Raw genomic sequence first — 12,979 nt, 5'->3', positions numbered from 1 at the left:
ATCGCGGGGTCAGTACGGAGGACGGGACTAAACCAGCACCGAAGTTAATACCAATTGCTATGACCTAAGGCGCTCAAGATAGACCCCCAGCTGCGTATTAAAATGTGTCTCAATTGCAACGAACCCAAAGCAGCTGCTCGATTAATTAGACCTTTTGACTTGTTATCAGCTCTTAATCAGCTGCGTATTTCAAGTCAGCTGTAACATTTTATAAGCAACTCGAACTCTGCAACTGTTTAAGAGCTGAGAACAATAATAAAAAGGTCTAATTAAGCAAATGATCAGTTGAATGAAGGGTCTGGTTCAGTGATGGAGAGCTTAGTTCGGATGAAAACCAGCAGACACAGGGGGTCCGGATGACCGGGGCTGGGAAACACTGCGCTAGAAAAATAACACTCTTAAAATAGAATTAGCTGGAACCAATCAGCGAGTTCACAACTTTGTTCCCCGTCTGTTTTCGTTGCAATTGGTATAAGTTAGTACGCAGCTGGGGATGATCCCGAGATTGTACCGTATATTAGCCAGTCTGCAGCTTAGTGCACAGCTCCGTACTGAATCTACAAGTGCGTTGCAATTGACCCATGCTGTCTGTCTCTGTCTGTGTAGTATTATTATTATTATTATTATTATTATTATTATTATTATTATTATTATTATTATTATTATTATTATTATTATTATTATTATTATTTATATTTATTTATTTATTTTTGTTGCAGTTTTTCTTTTTCTCAGTGCAAATCCCGCTTATTATTTCGCTCGGGTCGGAGAGACGGTTAATGTCCCCTGTGTCTTCGATTGGAAACTCGAATCTACCTATCGACTTCGCTGTTTCCGAGACAACGCAAGCGGAGGACTGAGCGAGCCGTTCCCTCGTGAATGCGGAGATCCGGACTCCCAATGCAGGATCACCAGCACCGTAGAGAGCAATAGAGTCACGCTAACAATCCGGAACACGCAGAGAAACGATAGCGGGCGATATTACTGCGCTGAAGAAGTTATCAGCTCACTGAGATTCTCAAACGAGTCAGTTGTGATCGTGTCTGGAGGTGAGTTTATACTGCATCACTGACATAATAATCATAATAATAATACTAATAATAATAATGATAATAATAATAATGTTTAAATATGTACGATAATCAATTCATACTTTTGGAGAAACGTTTGGTAACACTTTATATGAAGTGTCTCTGATTATTCTGTGTTTGCATAGCAGATACTTTGTAAATACACGCACACTTACACATCATTGCAATGTTAATATGAATTAACTTAACAAGCAAAGCTTTTTGCAAGATACATGTAAGTACACAATTGTATCAGAAAAGGGATGGGTTTAGTGTTACAGTTGGTGTTAGTGATAGGGTTAGTGTTAGGGATAGGGATAGGGATAGGGATAGGGATAGGGTTAGGGATATGGATAGGGATATGGATAGGGATATGGATAGGGTTAGGGATAGGGTTAGGGATAGGGTTAGTGTTATTGTTAGTGATAGGGTTAGTGTTAGGGTTAGGGTTAGTGTTACGGTTAGGATTAGGATTGGGGTTAGGGATAGGGTTAGTGATAGGGGTAGGGTTATATCGAGCACAGAGATTTACACATTAAGTACATTGTAACTATGCATACATTCAATGCCATAAAATGTAATTAAATACAGTTTATTATTATTATTATTATTATTATTATTATTATTATTATTATTATTATTATTATTATTATTTCATTAAGTTTCAGATGATTCCTCTGTGAATCGGTCAGTGTTTATCCTGGCCCCACTGGCTGTCTCCGGCAGCGCGCTCGATTCTCAGGCGACCCTGACATTAGTGTGTCTAATCCGGGGCCTCTCCTCGCCCTCGGTCCGGGTCCGGTGGTTCATCTCCGGTAACTTCGCGGCGGAGAAAACGCCGAGCTCCGGGATCAAAGTGAAGGATGGCGGAGAGGGACAGGGAGACGGAGAGAGCTACGCCGCTACGAGCCGCCTGACAATCCCGGTGGAGACGTGGAGAAGCGGGACTGAGTGCACATGCGAAGCGCAGCTGGACAGGAACACTTCTATCCGCAGAGGGAATGTTTCATACGCTGGGATTCACGGGGCAGGTCAGTAATCTCTCCCTTTTGACTCTTTATCATTAATGAGTCATTTAACAGACGCTTTTATCCAAAGCGATTAACAGAGACTAGAACAGTGCTGCCCAAACCCGGTCACGCAGAGCCCCTATCCAGCAGGTTTTATAGGTAACCTTGAATCATCAATTTATTAACACCTGGAACAATTTTATTGTGATCAATTAAGCAGGTGATTTATTAAATGAAGTCCTTTAGAGATCATTTGGTACAAAAAATGAATTACCCTTTTCAGCCCTCAATGGCCTGGATTACATGCTGGGGAAATGTCATGTCTTATCTGCCTACTGTCATGACTTATTTAAAGTGGAATTATAATTTTAGATAATTTTGGTTTGTTTAATTTAACAATTCCTGCTTTGAAACTTCATGTTGTATTTGATTTTAGTATAATGTATTACATTTGTATTCAAACATGAACTAAACATAAACCAAAACGAACTAAAATTTTAATCCAGACCTTACCACCTTAAATAAGTCATGACAGTAAAACAAGTCATGACATTTTCCCAGCATGTAAACTGGCCCAATGACCAGAGTTCCCTTAATTGAACAAGTTATTTGCTTAATCAATAACTTCCATCTGTTACCAGTCTTTAGTTTGCTGCAGAGTCACTTCCTTTTAGGAGCTCGTTTGTTTTACGTCTCATCCGAAGGACGGAGCACAAGGAGGTTCAGTGACTTGCTCAAGGTCACAGTGAGTCAGTGGCTGAGCTGGGATTGGAACCTCCTGGTATCAAGCCCCTTAATCTAACCACTGGACCACCAAAACTCTTATTTTCTAATATTTATATTAAAAAAAGAATAGGCTGGAACAGGCTTGAGAAACAGATACAAGTTTTATGTTTGTGTATTTGTACCTGTGATTATTATCGTTGCTTGGGTTATTTAGGATAAGCAGAGTAAACATGTTAATGCGGAGAGTTGTTTATGTTACTTTTTAGTGTAACTGTCATTCTAATTGTAATTACTGCAGCGTAATTGTAACTGGAATTGTACTCAATTGTAATTGAAATGCCAGTAAACAATTCTGCTTTAATTGTAATTGAACCCAGGTCTGGTTGCAGAGCGGTGCCTGGTTCAGTACGCCGTGTTCTCCGGGGTCTCCCTCCTCGCTCTCTCCGCGGCTCTCTGCGGCTGCGCGCTGTGGACCCGCCGTCGCTTCAAACCAGGTACCGTCCCGGCCGCTCCCTCCCTGTGCGCTGGTGCGAGTTTATAGCGCTACAGCCAGTGATGGCTCTGCAGCGGGCTAGCGAGTCAGTGCACAGCATTGTATATCTCTATAGATACGATTTCATTACTGACAGAAACACTTTCAAAATGATTATTATTATTGTTATTGTAACTATGACGATGGTGATAAATATTGTTATTGCTATTGTTATTTATATTATGCTGTTAATATTATATCAGTATTAATACAAAAACATATTCGGGCCTGCTATTATTAACAATGGTGTTGTTGTTCAAATGTATTTTGTATACACTGTATTCATGTAGTTTTGTTGCATACACGCACACACAGATAGATAGATAGATAGATAGATAGATAGATAGATAGATAGATAGTGTAAGAATAGAGATATGTCACACACCAAGTTCCAGTTTCAAAACCTGAGGTTGCTTTATTGCAGTCCCACAAGAGCGAGGTTACAGCGCTGGAGAGAACGTCAAAATGCTCTAACTCCGCAGAGTTCACACAACGTTTTTATACATGCATGCAAAACAACAAAACTGTTCGTGCCTTTTGTCAAGTCAAGCTTCACAAACTCTTCGTTCTCAGTACTTTCCCTTTATCTGCTAGCCTCCACCCCTCTTCTTGCAGTCTGTTCTCTCTTGAGACATCTGTTTTTAAGTGTTTATCAACCCCAGACAGCTTTGCTCAAAGAGCCAGCTGCCCAACGTTTCGATATGTTGTACATATCTTTCTCAAGGGAGCCTGTGTTTGAATCAAAACAGCCTCGTTCTAATAAACTGTCAGTGACGTCTCAACTTTGCATTCCCAGCGTCCACTGAAGACTCCACGCGTGTAACTAACAAAAGGACCCCCGGCAGCGGAGATGCAAAGGTAAATTTCGTGTGTTCAATTCACCGTCTCATCTGGTGAAGTGTTTTGCATCTATAGTTAAGCGATCCCTTCAGCGCACGGCGTCGAGTTCCCCAGGGGGATAAATACAATCTGAGACGGAGTTGAGGTTTTTGAAACTCGTGCATTCAGGGCTCTATTCTGACTTGGTTTACGCGAGATTTACGCGCTGGAAGAAGGGTTTACATGCCCACGAATGATAAATACAATACCATATATGAGCATGTAAGACCTAAACCAAGTCAGAAAAGACCCCTCACTGCGTATTCTGATAAGGGCTGTCCGTGATAAGAGCGGTGGGCTTTTAGAAGTGCCGTCCTGGATTTGAACCCCTTTCGTGCAGGAAATCTAGAAAATAGCTGAAAGGTTTCATTTTGAAGCCAATCCGCGGCCGGCTGCGCCGTGCATCAATGGGGTCCTGTTCTCCTGTGACAGGATTTGGAATCCCAATTGAAAGTTATTGGCTGAGAGGTTCCGCTATTGGTATGTGCTGTAATATTATTGATGATATATTATTTAATAAACCCTTTTGATCTCTTGCAGAGGAGAGATGAAGAGGACAACCTGGTCACCTACGCGAGCTTGGACTTTGAATCCCAGAAGAACAGAAAGAAGAGACGCACATAATAATAATAATAATAGTAATAATAATAATAATGAATCCTTTGGAGCGTTTTGATGTTAGTTTTGCGCCTTGATATAATTTTTCAACAGAAGGTTTTTTTATTATTTTATTTTTTTCTAGCTTGCTTGTGATTTGTAACGGATGCAAAGTTCAAACGATTAATATCTGTTTAAAATGATCATTATCAGGGGAAGTCTGATGGTCAGCTGTCCTCATACCCCATTCCTCAGCTCCAAGTTTTGAATCGTTATCCAAACTGACCAAACATTTTGCAACGCCCTGTAGAATTAACAAATGTGGACTTCATAAAGTCGAATGAAACCGGCTGAATAATGAATCATATTTAATTACACACCACTTTGTTATTTTCCCATACAAACTGACAAAAAGTTGAAAAATGTGACATAATATGTGAAATAATATACCAGTATTATGGCTTCCTAATGATAGACTTTTTTCTATATCATTTAATAGTTTCTTTGATGACATGATGTTAAATAAAAGAGGTAAACTATGTTCATACAGCTTTTTAAAAAAAATAATATCTCAGTCCTAGAATTCTAGATGAGGCAAAACTTATGCCCAGAGCTGCACACAGAACTGAGCCTGTTTTAACCCTTCGAGGTACACAAGGAATCAAGCGCTTGCTGTTCAAATGTTTTCTTCTTAAAAATACATTTGAGATCGACTCGAGCATCACGAGGAGGAAACTGACCATTTGGACGATCAGATCCAGTCTGTCACTGCATTTTAAACCCGCTGTTTCGTGCACCTCGTCGCAAACAATAAGAAAGCGCGCATCGTTTCTATTCGTGGAACACACGTGTTCCTTCTCTCTTAAAAGGTTCGTGCGTTTCTCTGAGATTTCTCATTGGTTTATCAGATTTGATGGACAGTTACTGGAATTGTAATAGAAATATCAATGGGCTGGAATAAGCCATGCTGGTGCAAATATAACACGTGGTGTTTATTTATCCTTTGAAGAAGACCCCCTGAAATGGTATAGAAACTGCCTCTATTTCAAAACTCTTGCGTGAAATTACTTCAGCATGTTCTTCATTATTAAAAAAAAAACAACTAAATACATCAATAAACTTGTTCTCGCATGCATTGATTCTCTGGCATATTGTTTATTACTATACCTTTTGATCATTTCAAATAATAATAATAATAATAATATTTGAAAAAATCATGGCATCATTTATTTTTAAATTCCATTCCCAATTCCATTCTCGATTCCCTTTTAACACAATTTCAAAACACATCGCTGATCAGAATTGCGTTAAAATGAGCTTCTCACAACCATAGCAACAAATCATTTCAATTGAAGTTGCTTTTAGTTAGTCAATTAAAATTGGCTTAAATCAGGGGTCTCTAACACAGGGTGTGAGCTGTGCATCATCAACAACTGCTGCTGCAGAGTCACTTCAATAGGACCTCGCTTTTACATCTCATCCAAAGGACGGAACACAAGGAGGTGAAGTGACTTGCTCAGGATCACACACAGTGAGTCAAGGGCTGAGCTGGGATTGAACTGGGAACCCCCTGGTATCAAGACCCCTTTCTCTAATCACTGGACCACCAAGCCTGCTACTGATTTGAATGCCAATCCGATAGAAGCTGTTTCTGATACAAAGACATTTCAGGATGGCTGTATCACGGTTTGAGGACCTGCTAAAAAACAGGGTATAGACTCATCTTCCTCAGGGTATGAAGGAGGGTGAGCTCACTGGGGTCAATCTGAGGCAGACAGACATGCAGACAGAAGTCAATCTCACTGGCTGACCAAGATTACTTTATAGTAAGGAACTTGCACACAAATATACATATACTTAATAATATATGACAAAGGAAAACTGTTGTGTGCCAAAAGGATCACAAAAAAAGAAAAAGGTCATGTGGGTACATAATGTGAATAATTGATACAAAAATCAATTCTACATCAGGATGTTCCGGACTAGAAGTCCTTTAGCTGGATGGAAAAAGCAGTAAATATATATATATGTATTACAAAACATTACATAGAAATCTAATAAAACAACACTTATACACAACGCTCTCACACTTCCTGGGTGCTGCTCAGTCAGATACTTACAGATTCTGATCTGCGTCACGTTCGCGCCGCAGCACACCTGATAAAAGTGGCACGTGATTTGATCGCAGGTCAAGTCATATGATCAGACAGTCCCTGCTCCTCCAACGCAATACGGCTTGGTAACACAGACCTGTTGTTCCGATCCATACAGTCATACGTTACCTATTTATGTTTTAGATATTGTATTATAAATTATATATATATTTTTTGGGGGCTCCTCAAAATCTGAGGCCCTGGGCTGCAGCCCCTAAAACTCCTGCGTTAATCCAGCCCTGCACGCAGATACACACACACACGCACGCACACGCACACATGCACGCACACACACGCACACACACGCACGCGCACGCACACACCCATGCACGCACAGCAATTCAGTCTTATCAATGCAATTTATAGGTTAAGACTTTGTTATATCACAGTGGTTCTGTAGTTTTATGGCAGCTGTATAATAAATGGAACAGAACTACAGAACTAAAACAAAGAACGCAAGTCTGTTGCGGTTTGATAAACTGCAGGTCAGAGTCTGCTGTCCACAGGGTTTTTTTTATTATTATTTTATTTCTGTTTTTGCATTCGATTTTTTTTTGCACAAAAGAAGTGCAATATATTTTTTAAAAAAGCGGTACAAGACTGCTCCCCTGTGGTGGAAATGAGGTAATGCACTGAAACTATCCCAAATGTGTAACAGCTCTTGCAAGGGAGAGCCTGTCTCTTTGGTAAAGAGATCTGGCTCTGAAGAGAGTGATGTACTGGGTTTGCACCCGGTGGCCTCCTGTGTATTAGGCTGCCTTGCCTTGTCACTGCATGCCAGAAACACTGCAACACAGATATATTATTATGATGAATTATATTGTTTACATGCTGATAAGAAGGAGGGAGGGGGGAGGGATTGAAATTGTGTGTTATTAACATTATATTTTATTTTATGTAACATTTGTGATGAAAAGCTTTGGCAACACTGGATCACTCTTGTCATGCTGATAAAGTCAGTTTGAATTTGAATTTGAGAGAGACACCCAGAGGCTGAGAGAAAGGGAGAGACACCTAGAGGCTGAGAGAGGTACTGCAGCGAAAGAGAAACCTAGAGGCTGAGAGAGGTTCTGCAGAGAGAGACATCTAGAGGCTGAGAGTTACTCTTACCTGGTTCACTATCTCCCCTAGTGGCCGGCCCTCGTCAGTGAACTCTCTTTTGCTCCAGACGTAGGGATGAAAATAAGACTCCCATTGCCTATCAGTGTGATCCATTCTTGGTTTCACTATGAGCTTAATAATAAGACACATCTGAGCTTGTTAACTCTACACACTGGGGATAATCAAGCTAGTAGTAAGACCTGGAATGGGTGAAACTGCTGTGCAATAGTCTTATTTCCATCCCTGCATTGTCACAATATATTTTTCCAGATCTTCTGTTTTTTTAATTAAAAATGTTTTAAGAATTAACATTTTTTTAAAATTAACAACATAAAATTGCTTAATATAGACATCTAATTAACTCCAGTTATAACCAATTATATAAAAGCACATTAAAAAAAGTATATTTTCAATTGAGATTTAAATGATCCAATGTTTCAACCTGCCTGATGATGTCAAGCAGATCATAGTTTCACAAACCAGGAGCACAACAGCAGAAAAAGCTCCAATTGATTTAAGACAGCTTTCTGTTACCAAAACACACCTAGTTAAGCTCGTAGTAGTAAAATATGGAATGGGTGAAACTGCTGTTGAAAAGGAGTCTTATTCCGATTCCTGGTATCTCTACTAAATCCAATGACTGATTTAATTAGACCAGAAGTGTTTCTCAGTGTCTTTGTTTGTTGTTCAGTTTCGAGCTCTGTCGAGCTCTGTCTCTGTCTCTCTGTCTGTCTGCAGGGGAGTCTAACCAACCAAGCACACAGTTCCAGGCGTGTCCAGCAGAGGGCGTGGGGGTGTGGCAGCAGTGGCAGGGTGCAGAGTCTCAGCACAGCCACCAGGGGAGCACCAGGCGCAGGTGTTTCCTATGAGAACAGCCTAGTCTGTGGCCTACACTGCCTCCTCCAACCAAATACTATCTATCTACAGGGATGGAAATAAGACCATTTCTGGGAGTGGGGGGTGAGGTTTATGGGGAGGGGGTGTAACAATGTTCTGCACTATTGGGATAGAAGCTATAACACGACTGGCTGATTTATAACAGGAGACATCCGAAATGCATACATGCCAGGTATCTGACACTGTGGGATTCAATTGAAATTATGGTGCTACAGATTTTTTTGAAAGTACCAAAATAAACACAAAAAAACAATTACTTTAATAAAGTTTACTGTCTGTAGTATTCCGAAATCCTTTTAACTCCCTCCTGGCTGGCCTCCCTGCGTCCGCCACCCGTCCGCTCCAGCTCATCCAGAACTCTGCTGCCCACCTGGTGTTCTCTCTGCCTCGCTTCGCCCACGCTACTCCACTACTCCGCTCGCTCCACTGGCTCCCGATCACCGCTCGCATCCAGTTCAAGACTCTTGTACTAGCCTACAGATGCCTTGACCAGACTGCACCCAGCTACCTCCAGACCCTCATCTCTCCCTACACCCCCACTCGACCTCTCCGCTCCGCCTGCACTAGAAGACTAGCTCTACCTCCGCTACGCTCCCCTGCCTCCAGAGCCCGCTCCTTCTCCACCCTTGCTCCGCAGTGGTGGAATGACCTTCCTACAGATGTCAGGACTGTCCAGTCCCTGACCACATTCCGGCGCCTCCTTAAGACTCACCTCTTCAAACAGCACCTGTAGAACTCCTCTGTTTGTATCCTGGGACACTATCACCCTTCATGTAAATGTGCTTTATTTTGCTCTTATCTGCCCCCGATTTTACTGCATTTAATCCTGTACTTCAGAATACTGTAATCTGCCAAGTGTTTAACCTGTAGTACTTTGTATTTAATCACATCCTGATGTAACTATCACTATTTAATCATATCCTGATGTAACTATCATTATTATCTGCTGTATTATTGAATTTTGGTTTGTCACACTTGTACTTTGCTTGAACAAAAGTTAGTGTATTTCTTGCTCTTATTGTATTACTTGTATTGTAACACTTAATGTATTTACTTACGATTGTAAATAGCCCTGGATAAGGGTGTCTGCTAAGAAATAAATAATAATAATAATAATATAAATATATACACAAAAAAAGCTTTACAGAATTGTTTTAATAATATATATTGCTATTAGTATGATTGGTTGTTTCTCTCTCTCTCTCTCTCTCTTTCTCTCTCTCAATATTAATTTATTGTATTATCTTCATCATGTTATCCGATTTTAAATAAGAATATTGTTTTGTTTTTTGTTTTTTTAAAGCAAAGCTACAGGTCATGTCTGTACACTTAAGAGAAATACTATCTTAGATATGTACCTATCTGTGCTGTATGTAAGAAAAAAAAATATAATCATTTGTTTTTGTGCAATGGATAACTAAATGTATTTTTTGCAAATTTCTTTTATTTAGCTGATATTTCAGAAACAAATATGCATTTATTTTTTGTGTGCCTGTATATGTAAATATATAAGGAACTGTCTATTACAATATGTAGCGGCACATCCTATATTTCATCACTAGCTGGTGCCACGGTCCAGCGTCTGCGAGCACTCTAGTAGTATAGGAAAGAGAACTCCACTCTCAACACTGCAGAGCGCTCTAGTAGTATAGGAAAGAGAACTCCACTCTCAACCCTGCAGAGCGCTCTAGCAGTATAGGAAAGAGAACTCACCTCTCAACACTGCAGAACGCTCTAGTAGTATAGGAAAGAGAAATCCACTCTCAACACTGCAGAGCATTCTAGCAGTATAGGAAAGAGAACTCCACACTTAAAACTGCAGAGCGCTCTACTTTAATGGTCTACTAGACCAGTAAACTAATCTAAAATATGCATGTACACGTTTTTTTCTGCTTATCTACTTTAAAAAATAATATTAACCACCTATATATATATATATATATAATGCAATCACCATTATATTCAGGTTCTATAAAATAGCATTTTTCTAAGCAGCAGATGTATTCTGCATACCGGCTCCAAGCAGCCCAAATACTTCTGCAATGTAGAGCAATGCTGTGCACGTTGCTTTGTGGTCCGCTCTGAGCAATGCCGTGCCCGTTGCTTTGTCATCCGCTCTGAGCATTGCCGTGCCCGTTGCTTTGTGATCAGCTTTGAGCAATACCGACGCCCACACAGTTGGTTAAACATCACCGAGCGAGCTGAGAGACCCGCCCCGTATGCAAGCGCAGCAGCTCTCGTTTCAGTGTTGAAAGCACAGTGGTGCTGTTTACTGCGGGCTGCACGGCGCGTATTCAATCACACTGCGCTTCGGACTCCAGGAGCGATGGCATTCTGTTCTATCGGCTGCCTTTTGGTTTTGGTCGCTCGCTGTAAGTATCCGATTATAAACTTGATTAGATATATTTAAATAGATATGTATATATATCATTTAATTTTATCATAGGCACTTCAGACAGCTCATTTATTGCAGCGAACTATGACTACGTTTAAGTAAAAAAGAAATTAAAGTTGAGATTGATTTTAGCTGAGAATTTGATATAATGTAAAACTGCAATGGCATCCTTATCTATCGTCTGTCTGGCTTTTGAGTTTGATTGCTCAGCGTGCTGTGCTGTAGGCCCATTCTAATATATATATATATATATATATATATATATATATATATATATATATATATATATATATATATATATATATATATATATATATTGCATTTTATAAAGTGGATTTATTTTTTGCAGCAAATGAATACGTTTAAGTAAATACGAAATGAAAGTTGAGAAATGGATTTTCTCTTTCAGAATTTGATATAGTGTATAAATATTTAACGCTTGGTGATTGATACAGTACTTGATCGACATTTTCCCATTTCGATCCCAATTCTGTTTTAATTAAATAGCCTATCTATATATCAATTAATTACAATTATTTTTAAAATGTATTAATTTCAATTTAATTAGAATTTTACTTTTTTTAAATAAAAACGATGTGCCTATATGGCAAACTGAATAATAATAAAACTATATATATATATATATATATATATATATATATATATATATATATATATATATATATATATATATATATATATATATATATATAACACAAACCTGAGACAGTAAACCTGCGAGGGGCGACCCGTTGCTTTAGGTGTGATTTTGTGAGAGCGATCCGAACCCGTCCGGACATTCCGATTCGGCGAACCCGTCCCCTTCTCCTTTACTGGAACGGGTTCGGCTGGTTCGACACGACAGTCCAGGCTGCTGCTCCGAGCAGATCCGATAAAAAAAAATAGTCTTTGCGCCTCTAAATCACGCATTTGCGTACTGACATATTCACTGACTGTATTGTGTTTTTTTATGTTTTGTTGTTTTTCAGATGGGCTGACGGAACCAGTAATTGACTCTGTCCCGTCTTTACACACCGCGGAACCGGGCGGGAATATCACGCTGACATGCGGAGTTGATCCAAATAAAATAAACGCTTATTTATTTGTCGAGGTTACCTGGTACCGGCAGGAGCCGGACGGGCGAATCCAGATGGTCACATACCTGAGCACGGGCTACTTAAAAGAGGGTCGGTATTCCGCAACACTCGACAACAAGAACGGACAGTATAATTTAACCATTGCGGGCCTCCACAGAAACGACTCGGCCGTGTATTTCTGTATAGTGAGAGCAGCTCTTGTGTTCGCACCCGGGTCCAGCACCAAACTCGTTGTATCAGGTAAGTACCTTTATAGTAACTCGGTTCTGGAAAGAGGAATCCGTTTTGAGCTGTTTTAAAATATATTTTGGTTCTGTTTGTTGAAGTAAGGCGAATGGGGTTTCGCTGGCTGGGCAAGGGCATAACTTGTTGATGTGAAGCGGGGGGAACACGAAGCCACTTTTTCAGGACCATGTGGCTTGAAACCAGGTTCCAGGAGACCGGGAGACCTGGTTTGAGGTTTGCTGTATCAAACCCCAAGTCTCCCTGCCTGGTGTGCCGCGCAGTGAAAGCATGGTAAAG

General features: G+C 40.1%; 1 gene segment (V, D, J or C); it reads left to right on the top strand.

The window, feature by feature from the left end:
* The first annotated feature begins 253 nt into the window (after window positions 1–253).
* LOC131705088 (Ig heavy chain C region-like) lies at window positions 254–5,327 on the top strand. The segment is given in 6 exon segments: window positions 254–563; window positions 720–1,049; window positions 1,733–2,101; window positions 3,184–3,300; window positions 4,135–4,196; window positions 4,758–5,327. Coding segments are annotated over 6 exon segments (1,032 nt in total).
* The last annotated feature ends 7,652 nt before the right edge of the window (window positions 5,328–12,979 follow it).

Source organism: Acipenser ruthenus, chromosome 35 (genome assembly GCF_902713425.1).
Source record: "Acipenser ruthenus chromosome 35, fAciRut3.2 maternal haplotype, whole genome shotgun sequence".
Lineage (NCBI taxonomy): Eukaryota > Metazoa > Chordata > Actinopteri > Acipenseriformes > Acipenseridae > Acipenser > Acipenser ruthenus.
The sequence above is the reverse complement of the archived record's forward strand: the minus strand, read 5'-3'. Positions and strand labels throughout refer to the sequence as shown.